We start from the raw sequence: 21,859 nt of genomic DNA, 5'->3' as shown, positions 1-21,859 counted from the left end.
CTAGAGGGGACACGCGAGGAGGAAGGACGTGGATCAGTGTTTTTTTCTTGAAGTTACTGTTACCACTTCTGGAAAAGTTTTTCAGGAATAAGTGACAGTAAGAACAAGGAGGGATTAGGACTGGCTTCCTCTTATAAATAATAAAATCCAGAGAGAAGTGACTTGAGTTGAGTGGCAGAGCTACGCCTTGCACCCCGACCTGCTGGTGCTAGCTCTAGCTGATTTCCAACATATCGCCTTGACTTCTCAGTCTCCAGGTTTAAAGAAAAGCAACCAGAAGACGTCCAAACACCTGCATCTCATAAGGAGAAGAAAAGTCCACCTGGATTTTATTTACGGACTGAGATGGATACAGAAGCCACAGTGAAGTCCAGAGAACAAAAGGTGAAATGAGGCTCTATCCTGGAGGTTGGGGTCTTGCCTCTGAATGTGGGGGGTGAATTGCAGCTATAGCTGTCACACATGCTCCTCAATGCCCTTCCCAGAGCAGGTGGGCTCCTGCCCAGGAGGCCAGGTAAGGATTCCGGAGTCCAGGACACAGGGGCTCTCTCTCAGCTCCCTACTATTCTGCTCACCCCCACCAGAATACATGGTTCCATAGAAGCCCTGGGTAATTTAGAACCAAAAAATATTAGAGAAAGGAGAGACATGGAGAACATGCAGGCAAAGCGCTTCTTTAGGGGAGAGGAACAGAACATTGGCCAAGTTACTGTATCAGCCTGAGGCTGCTGCAGCTTCTGAGTCCTGGTGCTCTCGCCTGTATATCACACTGACTCCTTCCCTTCTTTTCTGCTGCCCAGGGGATGTAGAGAGGGGATAGGAGTGAACTGAGGCTCAGAGGGCCGGATCTGGGAAGTCATACCGCAGCCTGTGCTGAAGCTGAGGTGAGGTGCATGCTCTTCCCAGCAGGACGAGAGGGACAAGAAAGTCCCCTCATGTGTCTCATCCCCTAAAATGCAGTGTGCAGTAACAGAGGCTTGTGGTCCCAGGCTACTGAATTATGGCTTCCTGTCTCCTGGAGAAAGGATTTCTGAAGGTCATTGGCAGAGAGGGTGACTTGGAGACATTCCATTGAATATTATCCTTCCAGCCTCCAATCAAAGCTGATAATTCCCTGGAAACATTTTATCTCATATTCCTGCTTCCTCATTGCCCCATGGAGGCGGCTTTTCTTCCTGAAGCCCAGAGACTGTTGCACCGGTGGCTTCAGAAAAACTGGATGGTGTGATGCCGAGACTTCGGCCTCGACACGTGCTGGGTCAGCACTTAACGCTTTAGAAAAATTTGCCCTGGGGGAGCCTGGGTGCCAGCCCCAGAACCAGCTGAGACTTGGCGAATATTAATCAAATTATGAGTTAGGTGCAGGAACCCCCGGGAGAGTCTCCGTAAGAGTCCACTGGATCTTATTTATGGACTCAGATGGATGCAGAAGGAAGCTCTGTAAGGCAGGGAAAGGTCTGAGACCGCCATCACAAGCTAGGGAACTTGCTAGAGGGAAGGCACAGAAGGAAGAGTAAAGAGCCTACAGATTTTTAAAGATCTGGCCGCCCTTGGGGCTCAAACTGGATAGAGCAGGCAAAGGGCTTAGTGGAGAGGGCTGGGCAGAGCCACGCTGAGGGGACACCTCACCTGACAGGGCCACCCCACGGACGCTCTGCTTTTCTTCCCTCCTCTCTCTTCCCTTTTCCCTTCTTTCACCTCCTACCTTTCCTTTTCTTTCCCCCTTCTCCTACTTCCTCTGCCTTCTTTTTTCCCGTATTTCCTGTTCCTCTTTGTGATTCCCTCCTGCACAACCTGTGTCCCAAACTGGCCGGTGGCTTTGCATGGCTTTAACTGTTTGGGGAGTGAGGGGGTTTCTGCCCATGGGCCAAACCGTTGACTGTTAGCGCCTGTCCTTAACATTAACGAGGAACATACTCGAGTAGGAAGGAAAACACAATGGCTAACTTTAGTTTGCTTTTTAAAAAATCTATAGGTCCCAGAAACAGAAGAGTGGATAGACGCAAATAGTAGATTCAATCACAAAGTATCCATGAATACTCTCTGGGGAATACAAAAGGAGTATAATGTACAATCTCTGCCTTTTTTTTTTTTTTTTTTGAGATGGAGTCTCGCTCTGTGGCCAGGTTGGAGTGCAATGGTGCGATCTTGGCTCACTGCAACCACCACCTCCCGGGTTCAAGCAATTCTCCTGCCTCAGCTCCCCGAGTAGCTGGGATTATGGGTGCACGTCACTATGCCTGGCTAATTTTTGTATTTTTGGTGGAGACAGGGCTTCACCCTGTTGGTCAGGCTGGTCTCGAACTCCTGACCTTGTGATCCATCCACCTGGGCCTCCCAAAGTGCTGGGATTACAGGAGTGAGCCACAGCACCCGGCCACAATCTCTGTCTTTTTAATCAGCAAGCAGTGAAAGACCATTGAGAAGTGATCAGTATAGTGTCCACTACGAGGGGAGAGTTACTGTTCACAATAGCTGTGCATTGCAGTCCTACAATGTGCTAGATCCTGTTTGAGAGCCTGAAGGTAGAGGGATGAGACACAAAGCCATCCCCTCTGGAAGCTCCCTAGGCCGGTGGGAGAGAACAGAGTGGAGCGAAGGTCAGCATGAATGCGGGGACAGAGAGGGCCTTCTAGAAGTTGTGGAGAAGAAACAGAACAGCACCCTACTGCACAGAGCTACTTGGCCTGAGATTTAATTTTTAACTCCTTGTTACTGACCAGAGGCACACTAGCAGTGAAACAGAAATCTTCCCTTGAAAAAAATCAACTCCCCTTCTGCAAACAGTGAGGAGGGAAGCGGAAGCTGACTACTGCAGGCTCATTGCCGGCACTTCACCACAATCTCACTTCAGTTGTATAAGAACGCCATGCAGATTCCGTCATTCCCCTGAGAGGAAACAAATCCCTGAGACTCACTCTCCAAGGTCCCACAATTCCAGCTAGAGTTTGGAATTCAAACGTGGTCTTTTCACTACACGGTGCTCCCCACAAACCCAGAGCTCCAGGCTGGCAGGTGGGTGCCCAGGCTAGAATCCTACAGAGGGAGTTTCACCTTTTCTGAACACAGAACCCTCAAGGGTAAGGGACATTTTAACCTTGTGGACGTGACCCAAAGGTGCATGCTTAGGAGGGTGAGGATAAAGTCACGCTTTCTCGGGAGGGAAGTGCTTGTTTTACTCTCAGATATCTGCAACCCAGCTCCTGTACCAAGCAAACCAAGGTCCCAAAGTGAAAAGATGCTCGTTCTCTCAAGTCCCGCCACCTCTCACCCAGCTTCTCTCAGGCCTCATTTCATTTACAGTGTTTTTTGCAGGTCACCAGCAGGAGGGCGGGATGGAAAATGCCCTTCTTCCTCATACTGTGCCTGCTACAAGGTGAGTTCCACACCCAGTCCAGGTTCAGGGCTTGCAAAACCAGACCTGAGTCTTTCAGGCTGCAGAGATTCCTAGCAGGCACTACAGCGACATTCAGCACAGTTTGGGCATATCCACAGCTTCTTTCCTGGGATCCAGGGTCATGCAGTGGACCCAGAGACTGGTCGGATGTGGGCCCAGGAGGAATGAGGGTTGCAGGGGTCCACATGAGAGAGCAGAAGCTTGCCTTGAGCAGAAGCTTGCCTGGAATAGTCTCTGTTTTGAAATTCCCCTTCTCTGGGCTCTCTTGCATTTAATTGATGACTAAAAGTCAGCTGAATTTTCAAGACCAGGGTTCCAGGGCATGCAAAGGGCAGAAGGAGGAGTGCTTCCTTACCACAAACACTGAAGTGCCAGGCCCAGCACTGGGGACATAGAGATGAAGACCCTGCTCTGCTGTGAGTTCAAAGAAACTACATAGGCAAATAAATAATTATATTCATTCATTTACTTATTTATTCAACACACATTTATGAAGAGTTCAACATGTGCCGGACACTGGGGACGAGATAAATGAAAGGCAGGAGCCCTGTCCTAAAGGCCCTCGCCTTTAAAAGGGTCGTATATGGTAAAGCTGGCCAGGTACAAACGAGGCTCAGATGACAAGTGGCTCTATCTTCATGCCGTAGTAGCTGGGTTTCATTCTGACAGTAATAGGGAACCATTGAGGAATACAGTGAGTATGCGCCAAGAGTACCCGGTACCTAGAAGCTAGTACCAAGTAGATGCTTAACAAATAGTGACTGAATAAATTAATGAAGGAATGGAAATTCTACGATAATACCAAAAAAAGGATTGACAACTGGCTTAAAAACAAATCAAAGTTTCAATGAATAAAATGTAGCCGATATTTGAGTAAGCACTCTGCGTGCTAAAATCACACCACTCTTTAATCTCCTGCGCTCCCTTTTAAAATGTTTTGTAAGAGCAGGCTTCCCCTGCCCCAAATGACAACTGAGGCAGGGCTATGACTTTTCTGCTAAGTAATGGTCCTAAATTAATTGCCTTAAGTCTCAAATGTTCTAAATTTGATCATTTTAAGTTTCCAGTTAAATAGTTTGGTCAGCACTTTAATCTTCATTTAAAGGTATACTCCCTCATCCCCCTCAGGCCTGCAGTCCAGGAAGAGGGTGTGGTTGCTGCTTTCCCTCTCCCCCCCACCCCCCCTTTCCTCCCCATCCAGGCAGCTACTGCCTGAGACCCCAGCAGGGTGGTGGCGGTGGGAGGGAGGAGCTGCAGGAGGGCAGGGAGCTCTTACCTGATGGATGGCCTGGAGCTCTCTGGTCTGGCAGGGGTTTGGAGCTGGCTGTTTGCTTTTTCCTCTGTGGATGCCTTTGTGGACACATGGATGGCCGTTGATGACCCATCTCCTCCCTTTGCTGCAGGTTCTTCTTTCGCCCTTCCACAAAAAAGACCCCATCTCAGATGGCTGTGGGAAGGCTCTCTCCCCTCCAGGACCCATCTCCAGGCCATGGGAACACTCATGCCTTCTTCACCCCTCTGCTGGCGGGAGGGGAGCTCCTTCGCAGGTACAACCCCTACCCTTCCTTTGTCCGACCACGGACCTCAGACCTCTCAGGCTCTCTCAGACCAAGTCAGGCTCCCTACAGCTATAGGCAGTCCTAGCCTCTCGTAATAGACACCATAGCGATAGACAACTAACTGCTGAGTAACAGTGAGGGATTGAGAGCCGGGGCACCCACCTCCATGGATGGGCAGAGAGTTGGCATCAGGGCCCTCAGGTGGGCACACATTCGCTCTAAAATGCTGGCCTGGTCTTGAATTCCCACAGGTAGTTAATATAAAATTTCCCAATGTGTAATTATTATGTGTAACAAAGAGCTACCAATCAGTGATCTATCAAATGAATCCTTAAGGTATTGGTTCTTAACTTTGATATTAATAAAAAACTTATGTGCATTGCAAGGGTTAAGGATTCTTAATTAGCTTTCTGCTATGAAGTCAGATCACCCTATCCTGCTGATTAATGGAACTGTGCCCCTCTCAAATGTGCCACATGTAGATCAGGAGAATTCCTGAAATCTGGGACATGAACACTTTATCAGGGCATCATCACTGATGTCCTGAAATGGCCCCTGTTTGTAATTGTGAATATTGCAAATATTCACAATTTGGTAAATTTAAATGGTCATTTAACTTTCCCGTTAGTGGCATGGTTTGGGGTGTGCTGTTTAATTAAACTTACAGCGAGTATCAGTACAGCCGTAACATTTACCACCTCTACTCTTCCTGTAATTAGACCTGAATACACACATAATAGGCAGCAAGGTAGATTTCCCGGCCCGCGCAGTCTCACAGGACCCCATTCTCAGAAGGTACTTTGCTTAATGCTCTGCCTTTGCCATCTTGAAATTCTTGATAACTTTTGAACAAGAAGTCCTGCACTTTCATTTTGCACTGGCACCCACAAACTATTTAACTGTTCCTGGCAATAAGATTATATTAGGCCATTTTTACGGCGCTATAAAGGAATACCTGAGACTGGGTTATTTGCAAAGGGAAGAAGTTTAATTTTGCTTATGGTTCTGCGGGTTGTACAGGAAGCATGGTGCCGGTATCTGCTTGGCTTCTGGTGAGGCTTTAGGGAGCGTTTGCTCATGGGGGAGGCAAAACAGGAGCAGCACAGCACATGGCAAGAGGGGGAGGAAGAGATGGGGTGGAGGTAGACCCCAGATCTCATGTGAACTAATTGAGAAATAACTTAATTAGCACCAAGGATGTGGTCCTAACCCATTCACGAGGGGTCCATCTCCATGACCCAATCGTCTCCCACCAAGCATGCCCCGTCCTCCATGACAGACTTCAAGTCCCGCTAGGAGAAAGGGAAAGGTTTCAATTGGGCAAGAGGTTGGCTAGATGTATAATTTTAGACTAGGTGGGGCTTTATTATCCAAGAGAGATTATGGAAGCTACTATACATGAGATGATGCCTCAGATTTCATCCAGGAGCAGAGTCCACGGAGAAGGTATGAAGAGGCAGTGAGAGGAAGAATAAACTTTGTTTCTGCTTACACCCCATCACATTTAAGTCTTCCAGGAAGCTGGCCATATATGTGGTTCAACTACAGATTGTCCCTATGCCTGTTGCCAAGCAGGCACATCCACAGGACTGCTCATCTGTGCTTATATGGTGGCACTTGGTTGTTTTTGTTTCTATGGAAAAGTGACTAGTGTGAAAAATTTTGCAACCACTGGTCCAGATAGATACCCACCAAGCAGAACAAGATTCTTGTGTTTCAGGGCCCCTGTTCTTTCGCAGATGAAAGGTACATTGATATGTTCTTACCGTTTAGCTTCTCTCTTTTACATTCCATGCAAACCAGAGCCCTTCCAGCAGGGAATCATCACTGTTGTCCTGAAAGGGTTCTTGTTTATAATTGTGAATATTTTTGTCTTTTAATGATAAATTACCATCTAATGTTATCATTGGTGGCATGATTTGGGCTGCGTTGGCTAAATCTACAGTGAGGAGTGATTGAGTGAGTGAGTGTCAGATGTGGCCTCAGCCCTCTTACACCTGCTTAGATGGCACCTTTTTAAACATCTGCATTGGAGCACAGGGGAACCCAGGCTCTGGATGGACCAGGATAGCACAGGGTAAGCGTTAGCTAAATAGTGGGTAAGATTATCATTACATTTTCATCTTCCATACCTTGGGGCAATGTCTACTTTCCCAGTGGCTGAACTCTGCCATTTCTATATTGATTCTCCTCCATGTTCACAGTGGCATTTTCTGACCTGACCCATAATTCTGGCAGAGTTCAGAGCTTGTGACTCCCCAAAACAGTGACTATGCTCACCACTCCCTCTCCTTTGACTTCCTTCTCTGTCTGCAGCTGCAAATGCATTGAAGGGCCCAAGGCTGGTGTCTGGGGATCCTGGAGGAGCTGTCACCATCCAGTGCCATTATGCCCCCTCATCTGTCAACAGGCACCAGAGGAAGTACTGGTGCCGTCTGGGGCCCCCAAGATGGATCTGCCAGACCATTGTGTCCACCAACCACTACATTCACCATCACTATCGTGACCGTGTGGCCCTCACAGACTTTCCACAGAGGGGCTTGTTTGTGGTGAGGCTGTCTCAGCTGTCCCTGGAGGACATCGGATGCTACCTCTGCGGCATCGGAGATGAAAACAACGTGCTGTTCTTTAGCATGAATCTGACCGTCTCGGCAGGTATGAGCTTGTGGCTGATGGGCCAAGCTTGAGGCTTGAAGGAGAAAGTGAGAGAGAAGGCTCAGAACCCTAAAAGGGCTTGAAAGATTAGGGGAGTGACGATGAAAAGCTGGGGCAAGGCAAAGACTTGAAGAGGTAGGCTTTCATTTCAGAAGAAGGCTGCCTTCAACAGAAAGGGAGATATCAGGAAAAACTTCCCCGGAGATCGCTTGTATGCTCTCCCACCCGATTCCCCCAAATATCATGAAATATATATTTGGTGATGGTTCCAAGAGTGGGATGATGTGGCTTCTTAGGATCCTGCTAGCTCCGTGTTCAGACATGCAGAGATGCGGCAGCACTGCAGAGAAGGCGTGACAGGCGGGACAGAGGAATGGCAACTGGGCTCGCCCTCACACAGATGCTTGCTGAGCCCCTCAGCAGACACCTGCCAGCTCCCAGGCCTAGTCCCTCTGCTGCAGGTTCTGGTTGTTGATCCCAAGTCAGGCACCCAGAGCATAGGAAGGGCCTCCAGGCTGTGAAAGGCCACTTGGCAGAGGAGACAGCATGACAGGACGTATCCTGAGAGCAGGTTAGTTCTATTAGATGCTGCTCTCCAGCCACGTTTTGCAACTGGCTGCTCTGCTGGGACTGGAGTGTTTCTTTTATCTCTTTTGAAGAGCAGTATCTGTTTGGCTGTGGGCCTCTGGAGAATGCAGCGTAAGGATCCAAGACAGCTGGAGAGAAAATACATGGGCCTGGGAGAAGGAAATGGGAATGTAATGTGTCAGTGTCTGCCACAGACTACAGAATGTCTGCCACACACTGGAGAATAAAACATTTCCCAGTTTTTTATTTTATCCAACCTATTGGCCAAAGACTGCATCTCTTAGTGAGGTTCATTCCATATTTTAAATCTGGAACGTCCTTTGCCAAATCCAATGGATGGCCTGCCAGCCTTCCCATGTGGCCTCCCTCTGCTGTCCACACAGGTCCCTCCAGCACCCTCCCCACAGCCACTCCAGCTACTGGGGAGCTCCCCATGAGATCCTATGGAACAGCGCCTCCAGTGGCCAACAGATGGACCCCAGGAACAACCCAGACCTTAGGACAGCGGACAGCATGGGACACAGTTGCTTCAGCTCCAGGAAGCAGCATGACCAGAGCTTCAGCTGAGGGAAGACAAACCTCAGGAGCAGCCAGGCCAGCAGCTCCGGGGACAGGCAGCCGCGCGGAGGGTTCTACCAAAGCACCAGCTCCCATTCCAGAGAGTCCAGCTTCAGAAAGCAGAAGCAGAATGTCCAATACAACGGAAGGTGTTCGGGGTGGCACCAGAAGCTCGGTGACAAACAAGGCTAGAGCCAGCAAAGATGGGAGGGAGATGACAACCACCGAGGTCGACAGGCCAAGGGAGGACACAGAGAGGGTCAGCATAGCTCTTGAAGCAGCCAAAAAGTCCCTAGGAACCGTTAGTCCGCCAGCTCCGGTCTCAGAAACTTTGGCCTGGGAAATCCTCCCACAGTGTTGCTTAGAAACCAGTGTTTCTAAGCAGCAATCTCTAGGCCCCATTGGAGAAACAAGTCCAGCTGCAGGCGTGTGGACCTTGGGAACCACCAGCATAGAGGCAGCATCTGGGGAAGGAAGCGCTGCAGGGGACCCGGATGCGACCACTGGAGACAGAGGTTCCCAAGCAACGCCGAGCCAGGCCCTGGCAGTAGGACCCTGGAGGCCCCCTGGCAAGGAGTCTTCTGTGAAGAGGTAACCCCCAGGCACCTTCTCGGGGTCGGGGGCCCCACATCTGCCTCATCCCTGGCATGCAAGGGAGGCACCTCTCCCCCTGCTCACTTCTCTCCTTTGTACCCATAAGACAGTGACATACACATCAGATGCCCTCCCTCACTCAAAGGGTCTTGCTGTGAGAACACTCCTGAGTATCTCCATGTGGTTTTCAAGTGAAATCTAAATGATAGAAAGACAATATTTAGGCTGGAAGCTTCCTCAGGACTTTCTGGTTTTAAAGATGAAGAATAGGACCTCTGGAGAGAGGGGGTGATGCGCTGAAAACACAAGGAAAGGCTGTGGCAGGGCCCAGTGCTGAGGCTGGAGTCCCTGGCTCCCACCCAGTCCTCTTCTCACTGAGAGGCATCATGGGGTCCACACACAGATGGGTGGAAGAGAGAAAAAGATTCAGCCTTGAAAGCCTGAAGACAGAGATTCTAGTCCCGGCTCTGCCATTCAGCCATGGAAAGCAGGGCTGCCCACTTGCTTTGGCCTCAGCTTCCTCACCTGTAAAAGGAGGTCATGGGTAAATGGTCTTTAATCTTCCGCCCAGCTCCAACCTCCTCTCTCCTGTGCTCTTTCCATCCTCCCCACTCCAGTGCTTTTCCAGAAGATGAAAGCGACTCTTGGACACTGGCTCCCGTCTCTACCTTGCTGGTCTTGTTTATGCTTATGGCTCTGGTTCTATTGCAAAGGAAGCTCCGGAGAAGGAGGACCTGTGAGTTGAGTAGCCCCAAGGCTAGATAGAGGAGTTGTGGTTCCCACCTGATACCCTCAGGGCTGGGTGGGGACAGAGTCCTGCCAGAACTTTTCAATGCAAAAGAGCTAAATTCTAGGCTGAGCCATTTAACCATTCTCGGCCTCGGTTTCTTTTCTTTTCTTTACCTTTTTCTTTTTTCTTTTCTTTTTTTGAGACAGTCTTCTCTGTTCCCCAAGCTGGAGTGCAGTGGTATGATCTCGGCTCACTGCAACCTCTGCCTCCCAGGTTCAAGCAATTCTCCTGCCTTAGCCTCCCAAGTAGCTGGGACTACAGGTGTGCGCCACCATGCCTTGCTAATTTTTGTATTTTAAATAGAGATGGGTTTCCACCATGTTGGCCAGAATGATCTCGAACTTCTGACATCAGGTGATCCTTGGCTTCCCAAAGTGCTGGGCTTATAGGCATGAGCCACCCCACCCAACCTGCCTTGGTCTTTAATCAATAAAATGGGAATTCATCTCTGTACTTATGTGTCAGTGGCATCCCAGAGCATAAGGAAAAGCTCCTGAGGGATTACAAAGGCTGTGATGCCCATGTTAACCATAAGCCACATAAGCAACCCTCACAGCAGAGAGCCTGAGTGCAGGACCCAGACCTGTGATCAAACCTCACATTTGCCCCCTTCTGCATGGCCCTGCTGAGATTCTCTGACAGTAATGTGCCCAGGTTTAAATACTCTTAAAGTGAGAGCTCTGTGATATGTTGACCTAGTAAAGAAAGGGTGAGATTTTTCTGGCACCTAGTGGTGGAGGCTAAGGTTCTCAGACCCAGGTCCTGAAGTCCAGGTCCTATCAGGGCTAGACTGGCTTAGCCTAGCCAATGAGGACTCCATTGCCCCCGTGTCAGAAAGTTCTTGAAAACTTGCAGTGGGTAAGAGTGGTTCTTAGGAAATCCGAGTCAGTGCTGTCCTTACCCAGAACCCTCACTGTCTACTCTGTGTCCCCGCAGCTCAGGAGGCAGAAAGGGTCACCCTGATTCAGATGACACGTGTTCTGGAGGTGAACCTGCAACCAGACCAGCTGCCCCATGTGGAAAGAAAGATGCTTCAGGATGACTCTTGTCCCGCTGGGACCAGCCTGACTGCCCCAGAGAGGAATCCAGGACCCTGAGGGATGGAAAGATGAACTGCTCAGTCACCGCGGAAAGAGGACCAAGATCAAAGGCCGTCAGGACCCTAGCCTCTTTCCATCATCCTTCCTCCACCTTTCTGCAGCTGGGTCTCCACCCAAGGAAGAAAAGCAGGCCAACCCTTGGGCGCAGGAAAGTCAAGCATTGTCCATGTCCAAGGTAACGATCTGACTCAAAGGAGACTTCAAGAAAGGTGTATGAAACACTGGAAGAGGTCACCAAGGAAAAGCATGAAATTTCCATTCCTGAATGTTTGAAAATAGAAGGGGCTCCCAGTCAGTGTGGAAAGTGACAAATCCTCTATCATCACTCTCAGCCCTTGCTGGGGGCCCCTTTTTTGGCTACTGTTAGCACTCACATTTAATTATATTTAAGTCTACCAGCCTTGCCTTCTCACGTAGATTCTAAGCTCCTTTAGGGCAGTAATTGTGTTTTATTCATCTCATAATATCTCCCAGAGAACTTCCAACTCATAGGACCCCAATAAATACCTGTGGCTGATTGACTGAGTTGGGGGCTCAATGGCCTTTGGGCACTCTGCCCACATAAGAGCTCTGGGTCCCCCTGGGCTTCTGCCCCTCCTTTTGGGAATCCTCTAGATGATCCCACAGGCAGGTGGTTTCCACACCAAGACCGAACGAGCAAACAGCCTTTCCTCACATCATCCCGCCCCATTTAGACCCAGGCTCATTGTGCCATAGACCTTTTGACCCAGCCAAGGTTTTCCGGGATTTTCCTACATTCACAGAAGAGCTGGGTATTTTCAGTAGATTCTTGCTTTCTCTATAAAGCCCCTCTTGTTCAGCTGCTTATAAATCCTCGATATGGAGGACTGTTGGTGAAGCTGGAAGATGGTTTTGGGGGGTGAGGTGGGAGACAAAAGAGAAGAATTTTATGTGGATTCTGCCCTGTAACTACATCTTCTCATGCCTGTCAGGGAACTTACGCGCCACACTTGGCCCCACTGTCTTTGCAGGAATCTCACCCACTCTTTTCTTTTGCCAGATCCGCTGGCAAGCTGTCTGGGATCCATTGTTGGATAGAGCAGCCCGAGCAATGGAGGCAGAAAGGAAAGACAGGCTCCAATATCCAGATGAGAATTGCCAGGTAGACATTTCCAGAAAGCTCAGCCCTGCCTTCTAAGCTGTCAGCAGCCCAGAAATCCTTCAGTAATACCTCTGCATACCTGGTTCTGAACTTAGACACAGTACCAAGAAAATCAAGGAGATTCCTTGCAGGTTTCATGGCCTGTGAGAGGAAGCTGTTGCTGTGGATAAGCAGGGAAGTGGAATCACAGAATCTCAGAGGCCAGCAGGGTTAAGGGAACAGGTAGGGTTACAGTCACCAGGCTAACCCAGTTAGTTATAGCACCGTGAGGAGTAGCACAGAGAACTTGTGACCTTGGTTTGGGGCCTTTTTCACTTCACCATTGCTGAGCAATGCACCAAAGCAAAACTCATTGTCAAAAATCCAGGATACCACAGTCATCCCTCGAGACTGTTTTCCTGTTCACTTTCTCAGTGACCTGCCCAAAAAAAACCTGTAATGGAGATAGGACAGACACCATGGACCCCATTCAACCAGTGAGGAAGCAGGCCCGGCCCGGTGTATACTTTAGCCGAGGCCACTGGCAGCAGCCACCTCCACAGCTACTTCCGGGTTGCCGGACATTGCTTGGATTTATGGTCTAGGGTATCCGGTCAAGTCCTATCCTGTGTAAGGCTCTAAAGGCTCGCTTATTTCTCTCTCTCTCTCGCTTAGGCTCGTGCATAGGTTTCATGATCATTTCCAGGAATTGGTTCTCATTTGTGGCAGGGATGGGCCCAGGACCCAGAATATTTCTAATGCTAGATTCTCAGGATGCGAAAAGACGTTCCGAGGAAAAGGAGGTTTGGTAGATTAATGAAGTTTTGGAAATGCTGAGAAACAACTAACGTTCTTCTAGCAGGATCTTTCGGAGCCTTTACTATATGAGGGTGGATTGTGAAGCACCGTGGGTTTTCACAGCTCGGGGTGGGGGCATTCTGTGTGTTTCCCAGCTGTGTTGGGTAATTGTGTTTCAGTGAAGCAGTCTCTCAGGGCTGGAGTGCCTCACATCACTCTTTGTTTGGGGAAGCCTGCTGCACTAAACCAGAGGTTGGCCAACTCTTCGGTAAAGGGCCAGATGGAAAATACTTTGGGCTTTGCAGGTCATACAGTCTCTGCGGCAACGACTCGGTTCTGCCATTGCAATGGCAGCCAGGCAGTCCAGAAACACATGACCTTGGCTGTATTCCAATAAAACTTTATTTCCAGAAGCAGGAGGTAGACTGGATTTGGCCCTAGAGCCAGAATCTGCCAGTCCCTGCACTAAGCCATGAAACCACACAGGACTCTCTTGTTCCCGCTCAGATCTGGAGATCAGATCCTATTCTTCCTCAAGAGCTTCCCTGATCACCTTTCTCCAGGACCACTCCTTCCTCCAAATGGCTTCAATACTTTCACTGGGAATTCAGCAGCTAGAATGTTCTATCTGACTACCCCATCTTGGGGGAAGGAGAGAGGAGAGGAGGCAACCAGCCCAGCAAGGGTGTGGGCCACGAGGCTAGAACCAGGAGCGTCTCCAGCGGTGAGGCCGTTATAGGGAAAGCTGAGCTCCACCAGTGGTGGTGCCGGTAGGAGTTCAAAAGGCCAGAGCAGAGCCAGATGAGAGTCCCAGGGCCAAGAGATTGGAGAGGGCAGAGATAAGATCCGAGAAAGAACTTTCAGGGACGGGAGCGGGGAAGCCCCAACTGTTTACAGCTCTCCTTTATGGGCTAACTGATGCACGGAGTAGGCAGGAGGGTTGATTTAAAGGGCCAGAGGCCAAACCGGCAGAGGAGGCCACCCCCACCGCTTGGTACTGTCAGCGCTCTTGGGTTTCATCTTCCACCTCCAGCCAGCACGATGCCTATACCACCGAGGTGAGGGTCAGGGCCAGAATCAGGGAAACCTCCCCGGGGATTTCTAACCTACGATTAGAATCTAATTGAGGATGCAGGGAGGCCATTGATTTTCACAAGATCAAGCAGATTCTCAGGTTAGAGAGCAATGCTGCAGTTCTACTTACGCTTCCACTTACCTGCCTGTTAGCGTGTCTCTGCATAGCAGGGACTATCCTAGGTGTTTTCACGTTGTGTTTCACAGAGTGACATTTCTGTAAGGTAGGTGTGATCAGTCCCATTTCACAGATGAGAAAACTGAGGTCCAGAGAAATTAAGTTATACTACTCAGGAAACAGCACACTGGGACTTGATGCAAAGCAGCCCACCTCCACATCTCTCTCTCTCTCTCTCTCTCTTTCTTTCTTAGGCTCATGCATAGAAGGTTTCATAATCATTTCCAGGAATTGGTTATCTTTAGTCACCTAACTAGTTTATTACAATCCTGGCCTAATGAAGTATTTAAAAAAAAGTTCAGAGAGCCGGAACTAGAGCTGAAAATTCAGGCACCAGCCCTGAGGTCCTTGTTGACATTTGTACAAAAGGAGCTCGGGTCTTTATTTGCTGGAATGTCCATCTGTCTGAGGTTACTCAGGGCAAATGCATGACTCTGAGCCAATCGCTCAGCTCTCTGCTAACACTTCGGCACTTTCTTCCTCTCCTCCAATAGCCACTGTGGTCTGAGACAACCAGAATCAGTTTGATAACAGCCTCAGTCAGACCCTAGAGGAAGATGCCTCCACACAGAGACCCATAATGCACTTCACCAAGTTATCTGATTGTGCTCCTAGTGCAGATATCCCAGAGCTGAAAGCATGACTAACGTGGAATGGAGAATGGAGATTCTACTCAGAAAGAAACAACCCCTGCATTCAAGGCCCAGCACCACCACACTCTTCATTTTTCCTATGGTGACACAGCTTGGTTCACAGGCGCTGGCCTTCCCCTGCCAGCCTGCTCCCTTCACTGTCAGCAGGAGGATGAGCTGTATCCTACTGCCTGCTCTCTAAAGGGTCAGTTGAAATCCATGTGGGCAGCAGAGAAGTGGCAGCCGCAGGAGATAACCCCCCCAGGCTGCACCTCTGGAGGTATGTGCAGATCACCAGTGCCAATGCCCCGGGCCTGCAGGCCACTGTTTGCCTCCTGGACGTGTTGCATCAAAGACATTGATTGAGGCTGGGCAACATGGCTCATGCCTGTAATCCCAGCTCTGTGGGAGACTGAGGCAGGAGGATCACTTGATGCCAGGAGTTTGAGACCAGCCTGAGCAACATAACGAGACCTCATTTCTACAAACAACAACAACAAAAAGACATGCATTTGCTGAGTAGAATCTGAACTCTTCTATGTTCTGCCTCTGCCAACCTCTGGCCTTGTTCCCACTCCTCACTTATTTGCTACCTCGATCCAGATCTACCAGTTCTGCTGTGAGCACACAGGGTCATACAAAGGTCACTTCTTTCCCTGAGTGGCAAAGTTCTGGCTTCCTAATCATGAGTACTTTAGAGAGGAGGAAGAAAGCTAGGGCTACTGTGTCCAAAGATGTTTTCTAGAATGTTCTGCAATATGTCTGAAGATACTGCATTTCATTGCAGACAAGAGTTCAAGAAAAAGAATTCAGGATGTGGCTTCTTTAGGGCCTGGCGTGGGCTGATTAGTAAGTGCAACTGATCTAAACATTTTATGGGGCCAGCACTTTCTTCCCCTACCTCCACCAGGGGAGTACAGACAATTACAATATACATCACCAAACGGAAACGGACTCCCATTCTACAGATGGGAACATTGAGGCTCAGATAAGCACAGGCTGCAGGGGATTACAGGAGCTATTTTCCAATCACTGCCTACCAGCCAGGCAAGGCTTGGGCCGAGAGCCAGGCTCAGACCAGGAACAAGGAAACAGCAAGTCTTCAGGAGGACCCCAGTGGCTTATGAGAGGGGCTGGGCCCTGTCACCTGACACTCCACCTGTTGACTTTGGATGTCTACTCCAAAAATCTTCCTCCTTCTGCTCCTCCCTAGCCAGGGTGTGGCGGTAAAAGAGCACACGACAATGGTTCAGTAACCTCAAAAAAGGTTTGCTCACATGTCCCTGCCTCTCAGAAGCAGAGAATTTAAGCTCTTTGGAGTGTAGAGACTAGGCCCAAAGAAGAATTGAGAGAGCTTTTGGACCATGGCTTATTTCCCATTTCCAGAGCCTTTTAAAACAATTATTACTACTACTGTTATTATTATTATTATTGAGACATACTCTCGCTCTCTTGCCTAGGCTGGAGTGCAGTGGCACAATCTTGGCTCACTGCAACCCCTGCCTCCAGGGTTTAAGCAATCCTCCCACCTGAGTAGCTGGGATTTCAGGTGCATGCCACCCTGCCCAGCTAATTTTGTATTTTTAGTAGAATATTTTTCACCATGTTGGCCAGGCTGGTCTCAAACTCCTGGCCTCAAGTGATCCATCTCCCTTGGCCTCCTGAAGTGCTGGGTTTACAGGTGCGGGCCACCACGCCCAGCCTCCAGGGGTCTTTTATATTCAGCTTCACTCCCCGATCCCCAGGGCAGGCTCCTTAGGGCTGGGCACAGGCAATCTCGGGGGGCTCCTACCACAGTTTCCACCTTCACTCCTTCACCAGCTAAAATGAGAAAGGGTACCGACAACTGCTCCACTCTGGGAGCCCCAGAAGAAATGTTTTCACTCTGACTGGGGGGCAGCTGAGCTAAGAAAACAGAGGAGGGATGGGACATCAGGGCAGTGACAAAGGGAGGCAGGTGATCAAGGAGAAGAAGGTGTCTCAGTGTGTTCATGGAGGGAAGTGAAAAGATTTAAGCATTGCATGCCCACTTTCGGCCAGTAAGTCACCTCTGCAACACCAGCTGAAGGCTAGAGCTGCTAATCTGACAGCAGCCTTCCTTCCCTCGTCACGTCCCTGCACCCCACCACCCAGCTGGTCATCCTTTGACTTCCCTGATTAAGGTTGTTCTTAGAATTGACACAATGCTGCCAAGTCATAGATCCCATATGCCCTCAGCTCCTTAGGAAGGACCCTGGGGGGCCCTAGAGAATCACCCAATAGTCAGGGTCTTTCTAATGAACTCCTCTCTCTCTCATCTCCCCCTTAATAGGGAGACTCATCTGGGAAAAGGTTTCAGCCTTTGAACATAAATCTAGGCTCAGAAACTCCCAGAAAACTTGCCTAAATGCAGCCAACTGGAACATTCAAGTTCGAACTCCCCTAGTGGGATTCCAAGTAGTGGCCTTACTAGGAAGCATGTTGCCACCCAGCAGCACCCTCATTGCCACAGGGCAGTGGTCCGCATCCAGTGCTCTTCTCCCCCATCACAAAAGGAAGAACTGGAACAGGAAGAATAAACGCTGTGCTCCTGCCACCGAGTGACAGCTAGGGTCTGCAAACAGTATATCACTATCTGCTAATGGGAACAGACGGCATTAATAATCCCAAACAGCCAGTATCTTTTGAAAAGGAGGGAGAGTCTATCTGGCTTTAGCAGATTCAGTCACAATTTTATTCTTCGGTGATTGATTCTAAGATGACTCTGTATTTTAGGCCCGATGAGGAATGCTGGATTGCAGGGCTGACTGGCCTGGGATTAAACATTGACTCCAGACAGGGGTTAAACATTGACTCAGCTGAAGATCTGTACACAGGAGCAGAGAGTTGGCAGTAAACCACATTTCCTCTGTCCCTCTTATCTCATTTTTATGGAAAAGCCACACTCGGAGGAACCATCCATGTGGAGGGATGCCCTCCGTGCAGTGGAGAGTATAAAGAAGGGCTGTCTAGTCTCCCCTTCTCTGTTGATAATTGTGTCAACTCATGGTCATGGAGCATCAAGCTAATAATGACAGCCTGAAGGGTTAGATCTGTGTGAGCCTGTGGGCTTGATCATCTCCAATATTCCCTGGCCAAACCAAGGGTGTCAATGGACGTCCTGTCTGTAGAAAGATCATCCAAAAAATTCATCCTGACAGCAAAGGTTTTGGCAAGTGGAGGAAAATGCCCAGTGCTGGAAAACCTTGGTTCTAGAACCATCCGTGCCATGACCTCCTGTGCAAACTGGGACAAGTCATTTCACTTCTCTATCCTTGGTCCTTCACCGTTCAGTGGAGAATCACTCTAGTTACTCCATCATGTCCTGGTACATGCTTCCAGTAGTCTCCAAAACTGTCTTAGCAGACAGTGTCAGACATGCATGCATGTACACACACACACACACACACACACACACAAATGTGTGCCTTTTGCTGTCCCATTCATTTGATGCTGAATTATAAGCACCTATTAGATGCTAGTCACTGAACACATTATAGCTAATCGTTTTTCAGATTTTTATTTTGGGGAGATAGGACCTTGCTCTGTCACCCAGACTGGAGTGCAACGGTGCAATCATACCTCATTTCAGACTGCAACTTCTGGGTTCAAGCAATCCTCCCATCTCAGCCTCCCAACTAGCTGGGACTACAGAGGTGTGTCATCATACCCGGCTAATTTTTTTTTTTTTTTTTTTTTTTGTAGAGACAGGTTCTTGTTATCTGGTCCAGACTAGTCCTTGACTCCTGATCTCAAGTGATCCTCCCACCTTGGCCTCTCAAAGTGCTGGAACTAGAGGTGTGAGCCACTGAGCCTGGCCTATACTTAATCTTTATAACATACTTATAGAGTAAGTATAATTTTCCCCAGAGACATTCAAGAATTTGTTCAAGGTCCTCTGGCTGGCAGGTGATAAGGTTTGGATGTGAACCCAGAGCAGTCAAGGTCCAGAGCCCCTGCTCTTCCCCCAAGGCTACGCAGGCCCTCCACGCTTGCTACCTCCTGGCTTGTGTTATTCCTTGACAGTGTTGTATGTGATAATGACCCCTCAATTGGACTACCTGCCCATCGGGAACAGGGGCGCATGCTCCTGCATGCTTAAATCTCCCTGAACCTTGAGCTGGTCATGATCGGTAGGCTTAGAAATAACCCCTCATCCCCCAAGGTTTGTCTATGTCTCAGTCCCTGGAGCATGGAAATGTGACCTTATTTGGGAAAGAGTCTTTGTAGATGTGATTCAGTTTGGGATCTTGAGATGAGGACATCATCCTGGATTAGCTGGGTGGGCCCTAAATGCCATCCATCTAACAGAGAAACAGATATTTGAGACACACACAGGAGGCAATGTGACTACGAAGGCAGAGACTGGAGTGACACAGCTATTAGCCAAAACACCAAGGGATGTCAGCAGCAACCGGAAGCTGGAAGAGGCGAGCGCCGGGCCATCCTCTGCGCCTGCGTAGGGAGGGCGGCCTTGCCGGCACCTTGATTTCAGACTTCTGGTGTCCAGAACAGAAAGAGAATACACTTCTGTTGTCTTAAGCCACTAAGGTTGTGTTAATTTGTTACAGCAGCTGCCGGAAACTAATACAGGGCTCAACCAAAACATAGAATTCTAAAACCGAAAGAGCCTTGGGAACCATTTGGCCCTGCCCTCTGATTGAACAGACAGACAACCCCGCAGCCCTACAGGATGAAGTGGTCTGGCAAAGGCCACTCGGCAAGTGAGAGGCAGAATCAGGAACAGAACAAAGGTGTTCTGACCCCAGACCAGTCTCTCTGAACTTCCCCACCCTGACTTTTGCTGAGTCCCAGAGTCAGGAAAGTCCAATAGAAGCTGCTCTTCTGCTTGTATATTTTTTTGTATGATTACTTTAGAAGAAGCGAGGAGAGTGAGCAGATGAAGTGTCGTAAGTTTGGAAAGTAAAATTACTGCTGTTATCATCACTATTATTGATTTGGGCAATAGATCCTCTTGACTAGTCCCTCTTCCCCCAGGAAAAGGAAATAGTACTGTTTTAGGGCCACTGGGTTCCAGATGGGGAAACCACAGAGTGAGAGGGGAAGTGAGTGAGTCCAATCACACCACCGGCGTGTGGCTGAGCTCAAAATAGGACGTAGGCTTTCAACTCCCTGGCTCTTCCCAGGGTTCTACTTCTCGTTTTCCCCTTTCTTTAAACTGGGTCAGTAGGATCAGTGGGCTCCAGGGGTGTGTGTGTGTGTGTGTGTGTGTGTGTGTGTGTTGTGTGTGTACCTGTGTGTCTGACATGGGTCAGCTAAGACAGTTTTGGAGACTATTGAAAACCATGCAGCAGTACATGATCTGGTAAGTTACCCACCATCATGAAATAGCAAAGCAGGGAAGGAAATCTGCAACCTGTCCTCCACCCCCACAAAGGCAGCATAAGAAGCAACTATTATTATTATCATTATTATTTTAGATGGAGTTTTGCTCTTGTTGCCCAGGCTGGAGTGCAATGGCACAATCTCAGCTCACCACAACCTCTGCCTCCCAGGTTCAAGCTATTCTCCTGCCTCAGCCTCCCGAATAGCTGGGATTACAGGCATGCACCCCACGCCTGGCTAATTTTGTTTTAGTAGAGACAGGGTTTCTCCCCATGTTGGTCAGGCTGGTCTCAAACTCCCGACCTCAGGCGATTTGCCCGCCTCAGCCTCCCAAAGTGCTGGGATTACAGGCGTGAGCCACTGCACCTGGCCAGCAATGATTTAATGAGTGTTCTTCCCTTCCTCCCTGCAAGGCTTCACTCACTAAATGTCTACGCTAGTGTTCAGAACCTGCCTTGACTTCTACTCCAGCCTGGATAACTGGATGAACGTTATTTCTTACTTTGGAAAGGAAGAAACGAACCCTACAAATATTTTGACTATCAAGTTCAAATGGAGAGAGGCATAAATCGGGAACCCTTTGAAAGGAGCCATAACCTGACAGAACCAGGCTTGTCTCATCACTGAACCTGCACATCTTGTCTCCCCTCACATCCTCCCCCTTGACATTAATCCCAGAACTGGGGAGGAGAAAGACTGCTGACGAGTAAGGAGAGCTTAGTTACTGACGTGTCTTGGTGACCTCCCACCCGCCACCATGGGGCAGAGTCCCGGCTGCAGTAGGGGAGAGGGGATTAACAATGTTAGAGATATCCAGGTGCGCTTGGAAATTCCAGATTGGGGGGCCCTCATTTTGCCCATCCTGTATAGAACTTTGGTGGTCCACAGTCTTGCTGCTATCCATTGCACCTCCCAATTATATGGGAACACTGGCACATGGGAGGCTACAAGAGTGTTGGGGAAAATGCAGCTCTGCTGCACGGGATCTCCCAAAGGCCTCAGGAGCCTGCGGTCAGCCAAGCTCACCCTGCACACACAAGAAGGGCAAGGAGAGGCTGAGAGCCTGGAAGACGTGCCCAAGGGAGCTCAGAGGATGGACTCGGAGGGTACAGCATAGACCACAGACCCCTCAGGATAAGCAGGGACAAAGCCCGCTAACCAAGCAGGAGAAGTTACATCTCAGTAGACAAAACTGTTTTCTTCTGGAGCCCAAGCCCAGCACAGCATCGTGGCAAAGCAAAACCAAAATAATGGGTCACTCCTTTTCACTGCCTCAGCAGTAACACTGACCACCCCCTCACCCAAGACCACTCTCCCCAGACGGACCCCAGAGGAGAGAAGGGAGACAAAAAAGCAAGGGAACTCCATCATGAGACTCAACTTTAAATCTGGAGTGAAGTGACTGAGAGATCATTGAATTGTGCTGAGTTTGCCTGGAAGTGACTAGGTAACTTATTTTCTTTTATCAAT

At 49.2% G+C, this 21,859-nt stretch overlaps 1 protein-coding gene across 2 annotated transcripts; it reads left to right on the top strand.

The window, feature by feature from the left end:
- Positions 1–33: 33 nt before the first annotated feature.
- FCAMR (Fc alpha and mu receptor) lies at positions 34–11,747 on the top strand. Of its 2 annotated transcripts, none has more exons than XM_064360307.1 (7): positions 34–384; positions 3,316–3,376; positions 4,801–4,944; positions 7,273–7,611; positions 8,583–9,348; positions 9,969–10,087; positions 11,078–11,747. In XM_064360307.1, exons 1-7 carry the CDS (start codon positions 346–348, stop codon positions 11,236–11,238), a joined length of 1,629 nt encoding a protein of 542 aa, XP_064216377.1. In that variant the 5' UTR covers positions 34–345; the 3' UTR covers positions 11,239–11,747. The 2 variants fall into 2 exon arrangements, with proteins under 2 accessions (XP_064216377.1, XP_064216378.1); XM_064360308.1 differs by having other exon boundaries at positions 11,083–11,169.
- The last annotated feature ends 10,112 nt before the right edge of the window (positions 11,748–21,859 follow it).

The sequence above is a fragment of the Aotus nancymaae genome, unplaced genomic scaffold (genome assembly GCF_030222135.1).
Source record: "Aotus nancymaae isolate 86718 unplaced genomic scaffold, 86718_ANA_hifiasm-v0.15.2.pri h1tg000039l, whole genome shotgun sequence".
NCBI classification, from domain to species: Eukaryota; Metazoa; Chordata; class Mammalia; order Primates; family Aotidae; genus Aotus; species Aotus nancymaae.
The sequence above is the reverse complement of the archived record's forward strand: the minus strand, read 5'-3'. Positions and strand labels throughout refer to the sequence as shown.